The sequence below is a fragment of the Vicia villosa genome, linkage group LG1 (assembly GCF_029867415.1).
Source record: "Vicia villosa cultivar HV-30 ecotype Madison, WI linkage group LG1, Vvil1.0, whole genome shotgun sequence".
Classification (NCBI taxonomy): Eukaryota; Viridiplantae; Streptophyta; class Magnoliopsida; order Fabales; family Fabaceae; genus Vicia; species Vicia villosa.
This window is the reverse complement of record NC_081180.1, coordinates 135004185-135027214: the sequence shown is the minus strand read 5'-3', so window position 1 is coordinate 135027214 and position 23030 is coordinate 135004185. Positions and strand designations below refer to the sequence as shown.

Sequence of the window (23030 nt, the reverse complement as noted above, 5' to 3'; positions counted from 1 at the left end):
CAACTGGTTTAGAGCATATACTACAATAAGCTAGTATTTGAAGACACCCCAGTTATCAAAAAAATCACAATGAATGTGCTGACTTGAGCTTCTCTCATATTGCACGTTTACTCTAGAGTTGTCCGAGACGATCCATAAACGCCCATTCTCATGGTAGTGGTAGTTATCCAATTAATGTGTACCCATATTAAGTTTCTGTCTAACATGCTTAGCATTATTTACTATGACTCTAGTTTCAATTAAAACAACTATACTTGGTTTAAACTCATGGAGTCGGGATCTAATCTCCTTGAGTTTTCCCAATTTATTCAGCCCCCAGGAAATAATCATGTTCCACTGCTTATAGCCACTAGAAGGTCATTCAAAACCTCTAGGGTATCAAAGTCATTCATACAATTTATTCCAAATGTTTAACCCGTATAAACAACACTCTTACCTCTTTCTCGTGCAAACTTGAGGATTGTTGTCCATTCCTTAGCGTTCTCATCATTAACAACTTCAACCTTATTCCAATTAGGGGTATTGCCTTTCCCCATTTCACGGGTCTTCTGAGTAGGTATAATGATCTGCTTCACCTCTGGGGGTTTCTTAGGTCTCCATTGTTGAACCCGTGCCTCTGCTCCGCAATTATGTCACACCTTTTGGCATCTGTCACAGAAGACCGGTTTCCATTCGTACTCCATCAATTGCTTAAGCTTTCTCCCTTCATAGTCCTTGATGGTGATTTTAGTAACAAGTTGTTGCGTAATGTCCACCTCCACCAATATGCGGGCATATAAACTCTAAGTTTGTGCACTGTTCATTCATCCTTCACCAATGGTCTACCCATAACACTCCCAATTTTATTAAGGCTTTTCACACCCCACAAGTGAAATGGTAGTTGGGGAAGAGTTATCCAGATCAACAGTGTTCTGAGGAGATCTTTTTTCAAGTTGAATTCTGGTTGCCATTCCTTCAGAATTAATGGCTTGTTTATGATGGTATAAGTTCCCTTCATCATGACCGTATCTCTATCCTCGTGAGAGTTGAAACGTAAGATGAAAGAACCATCATCGTGGTAGTACATTTCTGGGAGCTTCACGAAATTCCAATTCCTCTGCATATATAACTTCACTGTATTCATACTTAGCTCATCTCCAAGCACGTACAATATCATAGCGTTTTCCCAAAACTGGATCTCCGATATTATATCATCTCTTTCGATCTTGACTTCAATTTCTCCGTTCACCAATTTAGGGGCTACATACTCCATCGCTATGCCGTTTGCATGATTTTTGTTATCAGTCAAAACATCCACCCATAGCTCCCGCTCCTCCGATTTCACCTTTCCTAGTTCCGTTAGGGTTTCCACCTCTGGATTCGCTTGTTCCACATTGTCATCAATATTACTAGTATCAACATCTTCCAAGACTAGGATCACAATCTCCACCTCCAATTGCGTGCCCTAGGAAGGATGAATCATCGGTGATGGAGACACCGTTGATTTTGGTCACCCGTGTTCCCCCTCTTCATCAAAGCGTCTAAAAATTTGTTTTTTTTTTGTGTTCTTTTACATATATTTTTATACAAAATATATATATTTTCGAATTACAAGTATACTTTTAAATATGTATTTTCTTTTTATTATAGAAAATATAGAATAAAAAGAAGTTCTTAATATAGTAAAAGTCTAATTAAGATTTTATTTCTAAGTTTAATTTAATATTCTTTAAAAAGTTTCATAATTTAAAAAGAAAAGAAGTCATGCACTGACAGTGTAAAATAGTTTTACACTGTCAATCAATCACAACCATGCATCCAATTATACCCCATTTTTATTTTAAATTTTTTGTAATGACATGACCTTTTGTAGATTTTTTATTAGTTGAACGTGTAAAATAACTTTTGACTGACATTATATAAATATTATTTTATATATTAATATTTTTTATTGGTTTAATGTGTTATATATATATATATATATATATATATATATATATATATATATATATATATATATATATATATATATATATATATATATATATATATATATATATATTGTAGTATTTATTTATCATTTTTTGTAAAGAGAGGACAATGCCAACTCGATCCTACAAATGAAAATACACACACCACGCGCACTTGACCACAACAACTCTCGCCACTCTCCCTTCTTCACATTTTCCATCACTCGAACTTCCTCCTCTTCCTCAAACTTCTTTTCTTTCTTTCTGTTTCTCCTCACCTAGGGTTTCAAACTCACCCATTTCTTCAAATTTCATCAACACCAATCTCTTCTCCTTTATTCCCAATTCGATATTCTAACCTTATCCCCCTCGATTCCATCTCTTTCATCGATCGGTTGATATATTGATTTCAGTTTGATTGAAATCGACGGTGGATTGTGCTGTTTTAGGAGTGTTTTGAGGTTCAATAGTTACTGGGAGTGTTTCAGTTTGTTATGATATACAGTGATTGATTTGGGACTTTTTTTTTTGTTGTATTTTTATTTATTTTGATTTTGATATTTGAGGGGAGTATTGATTGTAGAAGTAGGGTATGGAGAATGGTTACGATGAAAAATTGGCCGAGAAATTTTCAGGAATGGGTATTAACCAGAACGGTCAACATGCGCATGATCAACCTGGTCATTCATCTGATAACAGCAACAACAATGATAACTTGTTTCAGGTTATGAAGGCTGTTGAAGCTGCCGAAGCCACCATTAAGCAACAGGTACTTTACCTCTGGTTTCAACTTTGAACACATGCTGTTCCATTTCAACTGTGATTGATTAAGTTGTATGATTGATGCTTGTATTGTATGTTTGAAAATTTTCTTTGTTTGGATTGATTTTGGCTTATTGATTATGATATGATACCTTATGTGGCAATAGCTCTGCGAACGTAAATGCTACAGAGTACTTATATCTGTCCTTGAATTTAGGTCAATGAAATATTTGGAAGTTATACGAAGCTTTATTAGTAGAGATAGTGAGTAGGATATGTTACTTTCTGGTTTGTAACTAATCTCTTTGAGCAAAAATGTTATCTTGCACATAGTTGCTGTTGTGGGTTCACTTTTTAGTCCAATGGCGGCTTCTTTCATGTCATATCGTTTTAAATTGGATAGTAAGGATGCAATATGTTGCTTTTGACAGGTAGATGAGAACAACCAGCTTAGGTCCGAGCTTCTGAGTAAAATTCAGGAACTGGAAAAATATGTAAGTTCTTTAATGGTGTATGTCTAATTTAATGTATATTGATATTTTCGATTTTAAAATATGATCTTTTTTTGTAATTATTTTTATACATTTGATTGCTATGTTGTTTGCCCAATTCTTTTGTGATTCTCGATTATTTGAATTGGAGTTTTGTTTCACTAAGGTAGGAGTTGCTAACTGGAGCATTTCTAATAGAACTAAGGACATTGTTTGTTTTCTACTTGTCCATGATCTAGATTCTAGGACAATCTTAGACTTCTAATATTTGGAAATAGGGTTTGGAACATTAAAATAGCGTCAAGGTTGTATACATGTGTATGTGAAAAAGGAAAGAGAAGATAATTACAAAGGATTTAGAGGGTAAGTGGCCCTCCTTAACGAAAAAGAGTGGATATGCAGTTCAGTGCGGCACTTACCCTATTTAAGAAAAAATGGGAATATTCTCTTGCATCCACTGATCCAATTTTTGTCGTTCTTGTCCACACTGCAGTTTTCACTATGCTGTCGTTGGTCTTCTCCGCCAGTGTTGTCGATGTTGGTCCATGGCGGAGAGCCAAAATCCCGCCATTCCAGCTGCTTTGCGGCGCCGTTATAGCAGACTATGGCAGGAAAACACACAATATCAGCCAATATTTACCATTTCAGCTAGCCCCAAAACTGCCATATGTATCCGCCATAGCGACCATGGTGCCGCTATTTGGTAACACTGCTCCGCACAAAATTTTAAAAATGCCGGTCTTACTATTTTTCTGTGGAACTTTCCTTTGAGTTTAATAGGTTTTTTTTGATAAAGAATTACATCTACTGTGAGGCATTTTTACATTTCATCCGCCCATCTAGAATCCCATGTTATGTCTGATATGCTCACCTAAACCCTTATCATCTCGTAAGTGTCACCCAAGATAGGCCATGATGATTTTTTGGAGCCTGTGTGGCCTTGAGATATTTACTGTTGTTGACCTACAAAGCAATAGTGTGATTTTGACCATAATAGTTTGGTGCAAGGGACATACACTGTTACAATGTCAGAATAATTATTGTATTTGAATTAAGTCTTTATTTCTAAGCATTTTGCAGCAAGGACATTAAGCAAATTAAAAAACTTAGTTATTCAATTCAGCTCAGAGTGAAGATGTCTACTGCATCAAGCAATATTTTCTTAAACTTTGGGTTTTTGAAATTTTATCTTCATTCATTTTATCCTCTCCCGTGATTTATGACCAATGGATAATGTTTTTTTTTTTTTTGATAAAAGATGAAATATTAGTTGAGAGTAGAGAGATGGTAAAAGTAAAAAAAGGTATCTAGGTTGTTAATAGCAGAAAATAGCGTCTCTATCGCAGTGGTATTGGGGATTGCTACCACTGTGCTCCCTGGTGCGTTGCACATATGTTACGGCCGGAGAAGCACCTTTCCCGGCCCAAAATTTCTGTCCATTCTGGGGACTGAGTGCACTATGTCAGTGAAGTGGTGTTGTTTTTTGAAAACCTGGACTTTCCTTCTCACCATGGTAGAAGGAGGAAAATAGAGAAGGAAGGAGCGCAGAATCACTAACAGTAGAAGAGTGTACAGTGGGAATAGGTGAATAATGAGGTGCTGTTGGCTGTTGTGACTTAGGTGCTGCTGCTGATGTGAATTGTATTGACAGATTCTAGAGTTTTTGTTGGTTAAGATGTATTATAGGGTTGTCTTTATGAAATGATGTAACAAACTTATTATTTTGTTAGGGTCAATCATTAGCTGTACCTGTATCACGGGCCTTCGCGAAAGTGATAATTTTACCTCTTAAGTTTTAACTAATAAAAATTTAAAATATGCAGTAATAACAACCATATGAAAAAAATATAATATATCTATATGTCTATACATAGTATTGTTTTTTAGTCTTGATTATTTAATGAACAGTAATAATTATTAATTACAGGATTGTCGATCCTGGATCACGAACTATTGTGGCTTGTTGATGCTTATAGACTTGTAGGATCTCTTTTCATTTGCATACTGAATATTTTAACAGAAACTACCATTGCCCCTCAATGTCTGATGAAACTAGAGTGACATGATATTTGAACTAATATTACACTCAATAATACATGTATTTGCTCCCCTCATATAAACGACAAGCTTTGCCATTGGCTATGATACAGCGACGCTATTTGAAAACCGTGATCAACAATTATTTGTTCTTAATACTTTGATGTATTAGTTAGATAATAAGTATAATTTATTAGAGTTACAACAGCGTCATTCAGCTACATGTTATACTGCTATCTCCTTCTCGGGGTTGGCTGTTGTTTGGGGTTGACAACCTAGAAAATAGTACAAGAGTTTGCTCTTAAAAACTGATTTAAAAGAAAACTAGTAAAATCTAGTTGTGCAATTTTAACTTACACGTTTTGACAGCGGTTATATGAATCACTGGAGAAAAAATCACATCCAGCTGTTCCATGGAAGGAGCCGGGTCATGGATCTTACGAAGCTCGTCAATCATTTCCATCATTAGGTAATTGATTCTGTATGCTCAATGCTACTGGAACCTCGTTTTTCGGTGATCTAACTAGTAAACTAGTTGCTCAACAATGTTGTCAAAATTATACACACAGGTAACCATTTTGAGAACAGTCAAATAAATGGAACTCCAAAAATGCCAAATTATCAGCTGCCTGTTGATAATGTTGGCTACTCTCAGCTGTCTTCACCATTTACGAGGTCAATCTCTCCAAACAGGTATGTAATGTCAAATATCAATTACAATGCCATAGCTATAATGTTATATTATATTCATTTTACATATAGGTAGTTTTGAAGAAGGATTTGTGTAATTTAAGAAACTTGTCTTTATCGTAGGCATCTACCAGAAGGAGATAACGATTCTCGATTCAGTTCACCCCGGCAAGGCTTGATGCCAATGCCTGAAACAAATAATTCGAATTCTTTAGTGAAGCAGGTAACAATTTCAGCTCTAATTTTTCATTTTAAATCAGACCTTGATGTTCATGGACCATATGTTATGTGTATCTATTTAGGATCTGACCATTAAGGTCGGGGAACATGAAGAAGAGATCATTCTATTAAGGAAACATCTAGCAGATTATTCTGCTAAGGTATGTAACTATGTTTTTAAAGTGGTGATGCACAGATCTTTAGATTATATTTTGTCTTGATATCAATTATGGTGACTGATGATTTTTCCATGATAGGAAGCACAAATACGCAATGAAAAATATGTCTTGGAAAAGCGCATAGCATATATGCGTCTGGTATGCATGAAAATTTTGAAGTCATGATATTCCTCCTTAAACATCCTTATATGTTTCCCTTCCCCTGTATTTGATTTTTTTTTATTATACTTGTTTAAAATATTTGTAATGTTGTTTCCAGGCCTTTGATCAACAGCAACAAGACCTTGTAGATGCCGCATCAAAGGCTTTATCATACCGGCAAGACATAATTGAAGAAAATATACGTCTTACCTATGCATTGCAGGTTATTTTTCCAACATGTTGCCTCTTGTTATTGGGCAGTATATGTTGAAATTTGCGTGATAAATTGGCTGTTCTAACTTAATATTTTTCAATAAACATCCATGTGTAGTTCCTTGTTTTGTTGTGTGTTTCATAAGAAATATTTAATTTTTTTGCCTTTTCTTTTTCTTGTTAGGATGCACAGCAAGAAAGGTCAACCTTTGTTTCATCGTTGCTGCCTCTTCTTGCAGAATACTCCCTGCAGCCACCTGTTCCTGATGCCCAGTCGATTGTTAGCAATGTCAAGGTCAGTTTTAGCCTGTTCCTTTTGTGAAACAAGTAATGCTGTTGCCCTTGCATAAGTGCTTTCAAGTTCAAGTATAACCTCAAAATATGACACCTGGATGTATTTGAAAACTTCCATACCTCTCTCTTTCTCACTCCCTAGTGTGCTTCGAAAAAGAAACATAGTTGTCAGCATTAGTGTTTATAGTGCCATTGATATTATAAAATAAATTTATAATATTATTACAGTAAGCAAGGATAACTAACTAGGTTTGAGATGATGCAAACATTTTTGTTACTTTTAAAAAAAAAAATCCATGTGAAATGCAAAAAGAAACAATCATAGAGATTGGTTTTGTGATACACTCCACTACTGCTGAGACTGTTAGTTTTTGAAGGTAATTGGTTTTGTGATAAATAAATGAGTTTTTTTTCTTTCTATTTTTGACTATAGTGATCATTAATATTAATAGCTGGTGATTTTTTTTCTTGATTTTCTTAATCGTGCTAAATCTAGTTTATAAAAGAAAAAGAAAAAGACACTAGAGTGTAATTTATAACCAAATTTCAAATTTATTTTCATCTGACAAACCTTATGTGACGGTTGTCATTGGATATATATATGTGTGTGTGTGTGTGTATATATATATATATATATATATATATATATATATATATATATATATATATATATATATATATATTATCCATCCATAATGGGTTGCAATTAACAGAATGGGACACATGGCAGAAAGTAAATGAGTGAGAAGATCCTATAATTGGGAAGTGATGAAGAAGGCTGAATATAAGAAGGGGCGGGTAATAGAATTGACAGGGAGGGAAATAGTGATGGGAATATGATTAGGAAACATCTTATAAAATTTGGGTTGTATGTTTAAAGTAATTTTGAATATCTTATATTATTTCTTAGGATTGGCTTCCATATTTTTTTATATTTCATGGTTTATTTTCTATAGGAATATGATTAGGAGTCTGCTGTTATTGTAATCTACGCTCAGTATTCAGTCTTTTGAATAATCAACCATTATCATTTATCAAAATCCAAAGACTTGAGTCTTTCTCTTATTTTATCTATATCCATACAACTTCAACCATTTTGACTTGGAAAATCTATATTTCTCTGAAGAAAATGTCATATTAGGAATACTGGAACCTGTCCCTCTGTTTACATCCAAATTATAGGACCTCACCCATCTCGAATTCATAGTGATTTTGCTTTTGGCAGGTTTTGTTTAAGCATTTGCAGGAAAAACTTTTTCGCACTGAGGTACGTTGGGCAGATACATGGGTGGTCCTTTTGTATTTACAGTTTTGCTAAAGGAATTGGTTGTATTAGTTATATTTGTTCCTTATTGCTGTGTTACAGTCAAAGCTAAAGGAGTCACAGTATCAACTGACACCTTGGCGTTCAGATATAAACCATGCAAATGTTGCTACACAATCACCATTGAACTCCATTGGTGCACCTTTGGCAACTTCAGTAGGCTTACTTTGTCAATTTGTCATTTTTTATTGTTATGTTTAAATGAATTCTAAGTATTGAATTTTTTTTATCAGAATAAAAATAGCCTTGAACTGGTACCTCAGCATAGGTACTCTCAAGTTATGACTCAAGCCCCCGTTGATCCTCAGACAGGCACTGGTTGGGATGCAATGAATCGCTACCAAAGAGGCATGGGTGGTGGGCTGGCAGCAAATGATGCTGATGACTTGGGGAGATTTTCACCTCTTGGAAGCAGGTGAGCCTGATCAAATGAAGACTGCTACTCTGAACTGAATGTATTGGTGGGTTCTGTTTTCATGAAATCTTTGTTAAAGTGGTTCTGATGCATGCAATGTTGTTCTCTTGCATTAGACTCAAATGAATAAACTATTCTTATTAGGCAGTGTGTCTGGGCACTATTCTTAACAAATGGGAAGTAACATTATTAAAATTAGGGTCAATGAATAATTAGGTTTACTGTATTTCCTTTTGTTTAATCACAGTCTTAAAAAGGGAAACTTGTGGTTTGCACTTTGCTCTCAAGACTTAGGGTGGAATTGAATTGTATTGAATAATTATGTTGAGAATACATGAGTTATGTACACATTGCAAGCTAATTTAGGAAATATACTAAAGACTTCTATACAATCAAATCCCTATAATTGGGGGATATTCTCACTATACTAACATAACAAAGGGTTTTGACTTTTGACATTCCCCTTTGAGCTGGTGAGTACATCAGTTATATATACAAGGCTTGCAAGCTAATTTAGGAAATATAATAAAGACTTCTATACAATCAAATCCCTATAATTAAGGGATATTTTGACTATGCTAACATAACAAAATATACACGGTTTTGACACTCCCCTTCGAGGTGGTGATTAGCTATTTGCAATTCCTAACTTAGAAACAATCCTTTCAAAGTTGTTGCTGTTCAACCCCTTAGTTAAAAGATTTGCAAGGATGCCTTGGAAGGAGATATATGGAGTACAAATTAGGCCACTATCTAATTTCTTTACGAAGAAGTCTATGTTAACTTCAATATGTTTGGTTCTATTATACTGCACTGGATTATGGGCTATGCATTATCACAATAAAGTCTCATTGGTTCATCCCACTTTATCCTCAAGTCTTCTTCGGTGATCTTTGACCATAGTAGTTCACATATCCCTTGTGCCCATACTCCGAACTCTGCTTCTGCAATATATCTGGAGACCACAATTTGTTTTTTACTATTTCAAGTCACAAGACTCTATTGGCACACCCAGATAATCTTACTGGATCAGAACTGTACTGATATCAGTTGATAGAAACCAACTGATATACAAAAGGAAATAGACAAAATCCCTTTGAATTACAGAATAGTACCTCAACTTCGAGGCTCCCCTAATGCCTAAATGGCTCTTTTCCAAGTCAAATTTCAGGATAATAAACCTCCCCTATCTTTCTCTATTTATTCTAAACATAAACACAGGATAAATAAAACGTAACTGTCCTTATTAATGTAATAATTTCCCACTAACCACTCCTAATAATATAATAATTATTGCTATGTCATTAGTTTTCCTTAATGAAAGGTCTGACAATACTCCCCCCTAAAGTTTCACCACGTTTGGCGGTTTAGGCAATGACCTAACCATTGTGGCATTGTCCGCTTATTTGGTTCATCTCAATTCCATTTCTCTAATTTTCACTGTTGCGGAATTCCTTAAGTGTGATGACAATGGTGACTTGGCGGATAGTCAAAGATGCACTGGACCGGTATCTACACGATATTTGTACCCTGTTCTCTTCCTTTCTTGTCCCTCACCCCTCTCACGAGGTCCTTCTTTTCGATTTCTGCCATCGTCACCGACTTTTCCTTTGAGTTAATCGCCAGGCCAACCTCTGAAGGTTTTGTTGGCGGTAGCGAGTCTTCTTCCTTTTTCTCATTTTTCCCTTTAGTTGTCTAAATGGGAACTGAATTTCCTTGGTCATATTCTTCTTGTTGAAGGTTGAACATGTGAGGCGTCAACAACTTCGCAATTCAGCTTCTTCTTCATCAGATATAGATAGAAGGTCTCTTGCTCTGGCTTTAAATGCCAAAGTAGTGTAACATGAAGCATTCACCAATTCACTTGTAGATGGCATCGACTCCACCACTGCCACCATATGAGAACACAATTTCTAGATTTTCACTGCCTCTTGCAACTTCTCAATCTCCGGTGTTCCCACAACATCAAAGTGTTTCTCAATACAAATCAACCACCAATAGGCATCACTGCAGCCGTCAAAACTGCAGACATCTCCATTTTGCCCTATTGTGAATTTCTTGCCACAGTTCAGAACTGCTCTTATTCCAGTGGATAGAAACTAACTGATACACAGAAGAAAATAGGGAAAATCCCTTTAATTTATAGAAAAATACTGCAGAACTTCAAGGGTCTGCACTTCCCCTAATGCCGAAATGGCCCCTTAGTCAATTTCCAAAATTAATGAGCTCCCCTCAATCTTCCCCTATTTATTCTAAACATAAACCTACAAAATTAATAAAAATGTAACTTCTAAGAGTATTATAACTGTCACTAAATTGCTAATAATATAAATAATTGTCACTAAATTAAATATAACTGCTACAAAACTGAACAGTCAATTTTCCTTAATTCTCAATAAGAAGTCTAACAGACTCCCATCCAAAAAGTGAAATGTTTTGTAATTGATCTCCTATATCCACAATTGACTCTGCTTAGTCGACATAACTGTATGCTTCAAAACCCGTACTTACATTTCATTTGAACAAAATTCCTCTACTTGGGGTTCTTTCAAATATTCCACAATTTTGAGTGCAACTTGTAAGTGAATCTCCTGGCCGGTGCATGAATTGGCGGACTAAGCTTATATCAAAGACGACATCAAGTCTAGTATGTGATAAATATATCTCTTTTTGATACATTTCCTTGTCAACTACACTATCTTCTTTTGAATTTCCTATCTTAGATTTGATTGGTCAAGTGGGCTAGGGAGACTGAACTTGGGTTGAGTTGGGCCCGGTCTAGTTTTGGTCAGGTTTGGACAGCAACAATGACATTTACCTGGACTGAACCCGCCCAATCAAGCCTTTCAATCCGGTAAATGGGCGCGATTACCAGTTTTGCCCGCTTTCACCCGTCCAATTCGGTTTAGAAAACTTTAGATAGTACGATTTTGGATGGGCCATGGGTCTTTGTCCAACTCTAGTCTTTTTCTCAAATTCCTTGGCTAGGTGCCTGTTTTCATACACTAATAACATTGTTACTTTCCCAAACCTCCCATAACTTTTGTAAACCTTCCAAACCTCCCATAACTTTAGTAAACCTTCCAAACTGCGCTCTTGGTGATTGTTTTAGCCCATATAACACCTTTAGCTTACAATGTTGGCAATAATTTGTTCACCATTTAAATCTTTTCTTCAATTTCTCCATGGAGGAAGCATTTTCTACACCAAATTGTTGTAAGTTCCAATCACAATTAACTGCTAGGGGTAATATCACGCTAACTGTATTTATTTTTGCAATTGGAGCAAATGTTTCCAAGTTATCCACTCCATAGGTCTGAGTGAATTCTTTGGCTTCCAACCTTGTCTTGAACCTCTCAATAGATCCATCAACCCTATATTTTACAATATATTATTATTATTATTATTATTATTATTATTATTATTATTATTATTATTATTATTATTATTATTATTATTATTATTATCATGATTTGTTCTCTGGCAATTCCAATTCCATTTTGTTGGGGGCGTTTTGACGATTCTTCTCATTGGTAAAAAAACAATTTAGAAGGTCGGGTTTGATAATACCAAAGATTACTTTAATCATTTGCCTAATTCCTTTGTCAAAAAGATCATGTGTCAAAACACCCTTGACAAAAGGGAATTGCCGAGAGGGAAATTCGATCCCTATATATAATGGAATTCTTCCTAGTATCAGATTTTGTATTAGTTATTATTATTATTATCATTATTATCACAATTTGCTCTTAATTTACTATTGGGTCTATCCTATAAATAGAGATTGATATTGAGTCTTTTGTATCAAGTCAATATTAAGCTTCTGCCAATCATATTTTTCTCCACTTTTACCAAAAATCCCACAATTTCAACAGATCCAACTCCATCCACAAAACTGAGGTGATTTGCATACTTGGTAATAGTCTTGTATCCCTGTTTTGAAACCACTGGTTTCACCTTCACCTCATATATCTGAGCAGCATCTTTGGCTTTATAGTAAGTCTCTTCTATTGCCTTCCAAATTTCTTTTCAAGAAAGGGTACCCTCCCCTAGACAAGTTGACGCGTGGTAGATGAAAGTAGCAGCCGTGTTCACGTTGGGATTTCATGAAACATATCACATATTTGCTTTGCTTTTCCAGCACTAAAGATCTTCTTTTTTTCCGAACCCATCTAAGATGGAGAAAAAATGAAGAGGAAGCAAAAAAGAAGATCCAATAAGTAACAAAGCATGAGGATGAAAAGAAGTAGGGGCGCAACCAGTGTTTAAAAACTCGAGAGTTTATGCAGAAATGGTAGAGGATTGAAAAATCGTAACTTGAGGATCATAGCAAGGATCGTAAGATCTTACTAATGGTAGAAAAGTATATTTATTTATGTATAATTATATACACATACCCAAAAATATCATATATAAAGAAAATAAGTTCCCAATCATAACCAAAAATTTATATATGCATAACTGTATCTAGTGTTCAGAACGAAACAGAGAAAGTGATTATGTTTCTAACAGTAATAAGGAATAATAATAATGATAGAGGATGAAACTTTATAAATGAGAGGGGGCAGTAATAAAAGAATAATAATTGATGTTGAACGAGATCTTGCATAAGATCGAGAGGGTACAACAAAATCGTAAAACATAAGATCCTAACTAAGATTGGAAGATCCTACCCAATTATTTTTGGTAAGATCGAGAGGGGGTAGCAAGATCGTAAAACATAAGAACGTCATAAAATTCGTAAGATATTAATAAAACGAAAAATTATATTATATATTTGAAGTTTTTTACATGATATTTTGGTAGGCAAGTGTACTCGTGGGAAACTGGCCTCCGTCGAACCACAATTGTTGCAGTTAAGAAAATGTGGTTGGACCTAACTCAACCCTACAAAACCGGCTAGTAGGGTGAGCATTGTCCCCACTTATAAGCACATGTTCAAGCCATATATTGTCTGATGTGGGACTCTTAACACACCCCCTCACGTCCAGGACTAGACAACTGGAGCGTGGAAATAAATGATGGGTGACCCGCTAGCGGAAACATGATAGGAGGTGGCCCACCGAATCTTAAACGAGGCTCTGATACCATGTTAAGAAAATGTGGTTGAACCTAACTCAACCCTACAAAACCGGCTAGTAGGGTGAGGATTGTCCCCACTTATAAGCACATGTTCATGCCATATATTGTCTGATTGTGGGTCTCTTAACCGTTGCGCCTCGGCATCTTGTCAACCTTCTCGGCTTGTGATGGTGGTGGCAGAAAAATGGCAAGCTTGGCTGGAAAACCACCGATCGTGGCCGAAACTGGCCGAGATCGCACATAATCAATGGTTTTATAATTTTTTTTCACAATTTGGCTACAACACGCGATTCTACTTTAGATCAGAATCGTTGGGGGCGAGTGAAATCACAAAATCATAAGATTTTAAGATCTAGATCGAGATCGAGATCTTGACAACCATGAACTGTAGCGCGTTTTTTTGAGAAGAGAAAGCCACAGTCACGCTTTTTAGAAGGAAATGATATGCTGTGTGAGCATATTTCTCAAAATTCCCATTTAAAAAAAATTAAATCAAAGTTTTAATGCGATCCGACCTGGATCCTAGCCCATTTTAAAAATTAGGGTTTTTTCAGACAAAAAAAGGGCGCCGCATCTCTGAAATCAAAACGAGTTTGCTTCCTAAACTCGTACGAGTTCGCCAAGTTTGGTGCATACGATCCCACCTGAATCGCAGCACGCCGGCATGCTATTGGAACGTAAGATCGTACGAGTTGACATGCTAACTCGCAATCCTGCATATACTGGCCGCAACAGACAGTGGGGTTGAAGGTAGTGGGCAAGAGAGGAAAAGCTGCACATGCTTCATGGAAAAGATGAATCAGTTTTCTGGTTTAGAGCGGCCTTGGGTTTAACTTCACATAATGGGCCTATAATAAAATAAAAGCAGGCCTTCATCTCTGTTATTAAAACAAAATGGAAAAATATTTCAAAGAAAATAGATATAAAAATACAAAAAAAACAAACTTAGATCTGACTATAAATGATTTGATATTAATTATTTAGATTTATATAATATATATATATATATATATATATATATATATATATATATATATATATATATATATATATATATATATTATATTTTATATAGTATAGAATAATTTAAGTTGTTTGTTACCTCTGTAACGGTGTCAAGTTCCGATATATAATGGTTTTCGATTCTCCCCTAGCAGTAGTAGTATCCAAATTCCAAGTTGGCAATAACTTTTGCAGAGAATCTCGCTTTCCTATGATACTGACTTTCAATTGCAGTCCGTGCTTAAGTAGGAATATTATTACAAATTGTAATTGCTTGGGTGTTCTGTTATAGATGAAATGAGTTCCAGCTTGATTGACTTACCATATTTATCTACCTTGGCTTATTTCATAGCAACTAGAGTCCGGTTGGTCTCTCATAGCTTGTTGTTTAAGTTTGTCAATAAAATATAAATTATCTCTTGGTTTTTATATATTACAAATTCAGAAGGGGTATAATCCATTAGTGGGTCTTTTCATAAAAGAACAAGTGCTGATTAACATGATTTCTCTCTCTTAATTTATCTGCAATGTCGTTAATTCCTCATATTGAACTTTGTTATATTTCATCTAGAAATGGTAGAGTGAAAAAAGTAGGACTTTCTATGGGCTGTTAGGCAATGACATGTTTGCTCAAATATATTGCTCATTATACAGGAATTCTTCAGCCCATGATGTACCCAACCCCCAGGTAGTTACTCAGGGTGATAGTCAGAATGAATACTATGGAGAGTTGTCTAACAAACAAGTCAAATTTCGTGACCCTGTCAGCCACAATGAAGTGGAAGATCTGGAGGGTGATGGGGACCATAGTGAGAGAGAGACACCTGCTAACTGGAGCTCAGGGAATCCTTCTTATACAACCTCTGTTGATGATCCCGGGTCATCATATTCTCCTTATCTACCGCCAGTTCTTGAAGAACCTTCTTCTTCATTTTCCGAAGGTTAGAATTTTGGTTTATTTGTTTTTTCATTGCCAAAACATTTAATTTGGTTATGAAAGTATACAATTCAGTTTTTTGGAAGGCAAAATCTTCAAAAAAGTTGTTTTCTGTCTTTTTTTTGGAATCTAAAGTAACAGTTTCTGGAGAGAACTCCAGACAAAGCTGGAGTGTTCAATAATTTTTTAAGCTTAAACAAGTGTGCCCTTATTTTCTTTTAAAGCTATACTAAATATTTGAAGCTTTGCTGCTGGCAAAATAATGCTGAATATTGTTAGAATATAAGGAAATATTTTATAGTATACTCCTCCATCCCAAAATGAGTGAGCTATTTCAGCATTTCACACAAATTAAAAAAATGTAAAGATGAAAGAGAATAATAATTTTACAAAATTATCCATATCAAGTATTGGTGTATTCACCACTACCATAAATGTGAAGTGGAAAATATTGACTTTGAAGGGAGGTCTCTAATATTAATTAAAGGGCACTATTTGAAAAAGTAATTAAAATTGTATTCAAAATTGAAAAGGTCATTCATTTTGAGACAAATTTTTTTATTTAAGTCACTCACTTATTCTGGGACAGAGGGAGTATTTGATGTTACATGTAAGTATCATAGTTTACTTTTTAGGATCAGTTTGTAATCTTGGATCGTCTAGGGTTACTTTTTATTTTACTTATGAATATTGTGATTTGTTTTCTCATTTCCATATTTATTTATGGAGTCTACGTTTTCTATATGTAGGGATTAGTGTTAAATATTTTGTATCAAGTTACTATCAAGTTATTTATCAATAATATTCAAACTCTTATTATTTTTCTCCTTTTTATCTATAACACCATAACTTCAGCAAACATATCATTCTGCAGCAGCAGATGACGATCCACTACCAGCTATAGAGGGCCTTCAAATTTCGGGAGAAGCCTTTCCAGGAAGAGAACTTCAGGCATGCGGATACTCCATCCATGGCACCACCAGTTGTAATTTTGAGGTGCATACTATGTGTATAATTTGGAACTTTTTTCTTGTTGCTTTATTTCTTTCGATTTATTTTTCTGTATGGTATCAATGTTAGATATCTTGTCCAATCAAATAACATTTTCTTTTTTTGTCCCTTCCAGTGGATTCGGCATCTGGAAGATGGTTCTTTTAATTATATTGAAGGTGTTTTTATGCTTATGTTTGTATTTTTTTCCCTTCCTTCATGCATCTTATATGATAAACTCAACCATAGCCGTTGTCCAAAATATAGGGGCAAAGCAACCCAACTATCTTATCAGTGCTGATGATGTTGATACACTACTTGCCATTGAAGTTCAGCCTCTAGATAACAGGAAGCGCAAGGTATTTTTTGGAACTTAACATAATGGCAGTTTTTTACATGTACGTGTAAGATGATTGGAATTCTTATAAAGCAGATTTTATTTAGTTATGACCTTTCTCTGATATGCAACCCAGCTTATAAAACAAGCAGTTCATCGAAGAGATATGAATTTGAAGGATCGATGTTTTGAGATTTGGAAATTACTCATAGTGATCATACTTAGGATTAGCTTACGCTGGAACTTGTGTTTGTGCATTGAGTGGCTGTTTTATTTTAGTCTTCACTTTGTTGGTCACACTAACTTATTTTTCAACATCAAATTCTGTGTATTTTATTCTCGTTGTCCTGTGAGTGCTTTATTAATTTTTTTAGTGAGTTTTTATCATCAAATTTCATCGTATTAGTGTAAGGTCATATGCTTGCATCAGTAACATCTGTGACTAATTAATTAGATTGAAAATTCTTTTGCATACTCAAAAACAGCATATAATCACTGCTCTGTTTCACTGCACGATGTTCTCTATGTCAAGAACCTCTTTCCCTCTGCAAACCCATTGTTTTGTCCAAAAGGAAGTTGCTGAAATGTGACTCCGGATTCAATGAGGATTTGACTCAGGAGTCAAGGCTCAACCCATGCCTGTCTTTAACATGGCATATAGTTTCACTTAGCCCTTCCTATATGGTGCTTTGAAATGTGTGCACATTCAGTTTTCCTACTTTTGGGTGCAGGTGTATAGAGTTGTATACTTACATATTTGTTGCTAACTTAATTTTTCAATTTTAAATCTTTTTTTTTTTTTTTTTATGTTGGATACATCAAATATTTTTAGTGTTTATATGCAGTGTTTTTCTAATGAAAAAAGTTCTGTATTTAATTTTTAAAAAAAATATTTCCTGCAATGCAATGGCTCAGATCATTGGGCCCTTTGTGCAATAGTGCTCTATGCTTATTCAGTAACTTCAGATGCAAAGAGGCAAACTAAAACACAATTCATAAATGTGTGCTTTGTAAATTGAGTTGGAATAAATTTAGTTTTCTGATTATGGTAATCTTTCCTCCCCCTCAAAATCTCACGCATTACTTGTTACTGTAGGGAGAACCTGTGCAAGTTTTTGCAAATGATAACAAGAAGATCACTTGTGGTGAGTTCCTGTATCATAGTTAATGTTTTTGAAGTAGTAGTTGCTTCCTTCCATGTAATTTGTAAGATAGACTAAGGATTACCAGTTCCAGTGAATTTTCAGTAATTACAACGTGTTTGTGTATCTGCTGTAGTCGATTTGAAACTAAGCTTCTATTACTTGTCACATTTGCAGTAGAAAAATATATAAAAGGGCATGATTGTTATTTTGAGGAAAGAAATTGAGGAAAAATATATAACCCACCAAAGCATATATTAAGCAGCCAGTGCTTTTACTTATTCTATGTGGACTTTACTTTTCTAATTCATAATATGCTCTTGTAGAATTTGTTAGATAATTTTAAATGATGTGTTGTCATATTAACTTGGAATGTACTTGAGAGTTGAGATATGTACAAAAGAAAGGGATATAATCTTAACTTTCTTTATGTATTCATTCTGCTGAAGTTATCAAAAGTAAATAATTTAATTAAAAAGTTTACCAAAAAGAAAAATATCACGAATAAGTTGAGTTAAATATTGTTTACCCTATCCTTGCCAACAAATATCAATCAAAAAGAAGAGTTAGAAGTGAAAAACAATATAGTTACCAACTTATCTGCCTTGGATGTGTCATACTGGATTCCTTGGTTTTAACCATTTGATATAGGTTTCATCTGGTCTCCCTTATTATTTTATTTTTGGGTTGCAAATGTTGGGAGTTCCTAAATAGTTTATTCAGTCGTTCCCTTTTGTTATTTGTTCTCAGATCATGAAATGCAGAGCCACATAGAGAAGAGTTTTTATAGCGGACATGCTTCATATAAAGTTTCCCTTTCGGTAATTCAATGAAAGTAGTTTTCTTAATTGTTATAAGTTTCCTGTATGAAACTTTTATTTAATTGACAGTCTTTATGAAGATTTCCAGCAGTAATATTTTTTTTCTCTCTCGATATTACAGACTGGATATCTTGATATATGGGAACCAGCCGCTTTGGTCATTAAGAAGGAAGGTTACAGTATCAAATGCAGCGGCCCAAATGGAGTTGTAATCACAGAAAAGTTTTCTCCATCGACCACTGTATGTCTTATTCCTTGATATTATGTGTTAAGATTTTGGCTAGTTGGAACTGTGGCGGAGTTATTGATTGGTTTAGGAAAATAAAGTTACAGATTCTGGGAATCATTAAGTGAATTGTGTCCGTTCTGCTTTTGAACATTAGTTTATCTATATTATTTTTTATAATATACTCCCTCCGTCCCAAAATATAAGGGAAAAAATGCATTTTTTTGGTCCCAAAATATAAGAGAAAAAAACCATCTTTCATCTTTTTCAAGATAAAATTAAATACAAATTGCATTTAATTTACCATCTCTCTCATCATTTCTATAACCAACAACCAATTAGAATTGTTTTTTTGCATTTTTCTAAGCACTTTATTTCAAGAAAATCACAAGTCAAATCATTATATTTTTACTTTTCTTAATAAGTGTGATTTTTATTTTTTCTCTTATATTTATATTTTGGGACGGAGGGAGTATTAAGTTACTTATAATAGATAAAAGTTAGCATAAAACATACTCCTTCCATTCCTTTTTAATGGTCATTTTAAAGTTATTTACACATTCCAAGAAAATCTAATTTTTTTGTCATTCCACATATTTCTCTCTGGAACAAATAGTTAAGAGTACAGTGTTTGACAACAATAGTTGATGTTGCATTGAATTTTGAAAATGACAAATAAATAGAATTTCCCTCTTATAAATGTTAAGGTAAAAAAGGAACGAATAGAGTAATGAATAAAGGGTTGCAGTTCTAAAAATTCAAAACAAGAACATACTTCATTCATAGACTTTATAGAACTAACACGCGGTTTCATTTGGATGTGTTTGAATTTTGATGAATTTTTACTAAAAGAAATTACAGTTATGCAGCAATCAATTGTAAAAGAAGGAAATATGCAATAAATTCTAAAACCAAAAATATGCAATAACTTGAAAATAAAAAAATTCATGCATTGAAATGAGCTAAACTAATACAGAAAATAAAAAATGTTGCACTGATATTGGCATCTAGTACCAGAAAAATTTAATAGTTACCTGTTCAAATGAATGGGTCCAACTGTCCAACTATATTGAAATGACTTGAATACTTTACAAAGTATTCGAGGTGAAGTATTTTAAAAAAATATCGATATAGGACACATGATATGACATTCAAAGAAAATACCAGTATTGGGGTTTGGTAAATCAGTTTCTTATGAAGACATTTGTGTTTGTATGTTTTGAACTCTAAAGAAGACTTAGTCTCCATTGATTGGTTAATTTTTTAATCTCTTCTGCATTTATTTCTGCAGGTTGTAATTCCATACGGTCATATATCAGAATTTATTATAATTGGCTCCACTGGTGCAGAACATCTGTTAAGAGCAGAGAACAACTCAACAGATGTCAGTGGGTAAGTATTCTTACCGTTTCATTTTTACAAACTGACTAACAAAAGGAATGAAGCTGCACAGCATTGAATAGAATAATGATCCCTTATCTAGTTGTGCTATGCTTCATTATCTACCCTTTTAAATGAAAAATGTTCATATGAAATAGAAGCCAAGTTTTTTTCTTTCATTTTTGTTTGTGCTAAAATTAATTTATGGATATAAAATTGTTTTTGGAAGGAAATCATCGATGCATTAGTGTTCTACTATAATTGAGTAATAATGCATATGCACATGACTTGACGAAACTTGCATAACAAATGGCTTAATTATTAAACCTAAGCTGATCTCCTGTCTAAACATTAAAAAGTTTAAGCTTGGCTCTCCCATTCAATCTGTGGGGTAGAGAGCTGAGGGCCGTAGTCCTTTGGTTTGGTACCCTTGGTCAATAAATGGGATTTCATTTTTAGTAGTCTGAATTCCTTCTCATCCGCCTTCTTGTTTGTGGTTGCTTCTTTCTTTTAATTTTAAATGCAATAAAAAAATATCATGAGCTGAATATTAATGTTTTTCTTTTGTACTTGTGTCCTTTATGTATTTTTGTAATCGCTGTCATTCAAAGTTCTTTGGTTCTTGCTTTTGTTTGTTATGGATAACACAGGCAAGTTTGCCTCATATAGGTTTGTTTTTTGCTACAAACAAATGGCTGAGAATTCTTTATAATATTGGAATAAATTTGAGGTTGCATTTCTTTAGGATCAACACATCCGTATTTATGCCAAACTTATACTATTTGCTCGCGCATGGGGTTATTCTTCTCTAATCTCTTAAATATCAAATGGTTGTGTAATAGGGGCTATTTCTGATTCTGGTCTATTTAATTTTTATATATTCTTGTCTGATTATTTATGTTGCTCCTTTTGCAGTGCTAGAGACACCATTGTGCTCACATTGAGATTATTTATCCGAAGGGTATATAAATCCTTCTCCTTTACTTTATCTGCTGCCGATTAATATTAATGCCATGGGTATATATTATATATTTTCCATTTGGAACTATTTCCTTGGCATATGATTATGCTATGAATAATTAGTAATCTATTTTTTCTGGCTTAAATATGGCACGTGTACTTGCCTAAGCATGATAGTGGTAAAAAGGGAAAAAAATGTTAGAGAAGAAGGTAGAACATTGCAATCCTAACATCAGAATAATTTATTTTTTTGTATTTAACCAATCATTATTATTAAAAATGAACTCTACGGTAACCTCTAAAAATTTGAAATAATCACTTGCAATTTTGGACAAATGGGATTATTTGATTAGCTTTGTGAAGTGAAATGAACGAGCTTTGTGAATTGAAGGTTATGATTATTTCATGTCTTTGAATCTTCAATCCTTTACGTGCATGAATTCCATTTATTTTCTGTTGTTTAGTTTTTAATTTGTTTCCAGCATGATTTTTTTATGCCAAGTATTGTTCCAGTTAGTGGGCAGTATATTCAAGTTTTATTTATTTATTTATTCTGCAGGCAGGGGACAGAAAGAGGGGAAGGAGGAAGGGATTATTCTTTAACAAGTAAGGAGGGAAAATTGGCTACTTGGCAGAAAATCTCTGCTGTAAGTGAAATTTGTTGATCATAGATGGGGGCTGGGAGCTGTGTTTTGTGTGCTACATAAATTTTTGCTCGTTTCATATTCTATCATAGGGCAGAATTAGCTTGAGCTGTAATTGTGATTCTGTATGCCATCATTTCTTTTAAATCTTTATATTCTTTTTAGCCATTTTCCGTGCTGTGCTATTTAACTCGGAAATTACCTGTTTATTGGTTTGGGTCCAAACCCGATCCAATCTGTGAAGAACCGATTTAGTCAATACTTAAGGAGGTAATAGCTGTTTTTAATACAAATTGTCTGTCTTAGGCAAGTTTTGAATGTGGGGATCATGTTGCTATAACATTCAAAACATTGTTTTTGAATAATAAGTAATGAGTAATTTTTTATATGGTCAAATGTTAGTTGTTTGGTGGAAATTGTGTGTAAGGCATGAATTGAAATCTACCTTCTTTGTAATACTTCTTTAGGGATCAATCTCATATCACTGATCTACATTTTTGGCGACTATAATAAGTAATTAATTGTAATTGACAGTTCGATTACCTTGTTAATATAAAGACATAAATATTTTAAAATTTCTTGCATGTTTCAATGAAATGTTTTTGAAAGTCTGCTTGATTTATATCTTTAATTAACATATAACATAAGCCAAATACTGAAAAGAACTGAAAAGATATGTCTGACTTCGACAATGTTTTTAACAGAAAGTTTGAATGCACTTTTGATCCTCTTATTTATCCTACTTGTTTTAACTTTTTTTGTCTCTTATATGAGAATTCAGCCTCTTGGTCTCTA

The 23030-nt window shown here is 34.1% G+C and overlaps 1 protein-coding gene across 1 annotated transcript; it reads left to right on the top strand.

Moving 5' to 3' along the window:
* Positions 1-2080: 2080 nt before the first annotated feature.
* Positions 2081-22621, top strand: LOC131644256 (uncharacterized). Its single transcript, XM_058914707.1, has 22 exons — positions 2081-2718; positions 3143-3205; positions 5609-5708; positions 5809-5932; positions 6053-6152; positions 6232-6309; positions 6406-6465; positions 6587-6691; positions 6866-6976; positions 8201-8242; positions 8342-8455; positions 8533-8714; positions 15453-15739; positions 16610-16731; positions 16862-16904; positions 16993-17084; positions 18159-18207; positions 18955-19025; positions 19147-19266; positions 20543-20643; positions 21547-21592; positions 22151-22621. The coding sequence occupies exons 1-22, from the start codon at positions 2542-2544 to the stop codon at positions 22199-22201; spliced, it is 2238 nt and encodes a 745-aa protein (XP_058770690.1). The 5' UTR covers positions 2081-2541; the 3' UTR covers positions 22202-22621.
* Positions 22622-23030: the final 409 nt, after the last annotated feature.

Excerpts from the sequence above, each read along its gene's own strand:
- LOC131644256 (XM_058914707.1), top strand. The coding sequence starts at position 2,542 with ATGGAGAATGGTTACGATGAAAAATTGGCCGAGAAATTTTCAGGAATG. Across the intron at positions 5,709-5,808 it reads TCAATCATTTCCATCATTAG|GTAACCATTTTGAGAACAGT; the intron begins GTAATTGATTCT and ends TTATACACACAG. Across the intron at positions 6,977-8,200 it reads CGATTGTTAGCAATGTCAAG|GTTTTGTTTAAGCATTTGCA; the intron begins GTCAGTTTTAGC and ends TGCTTTTGGCAG.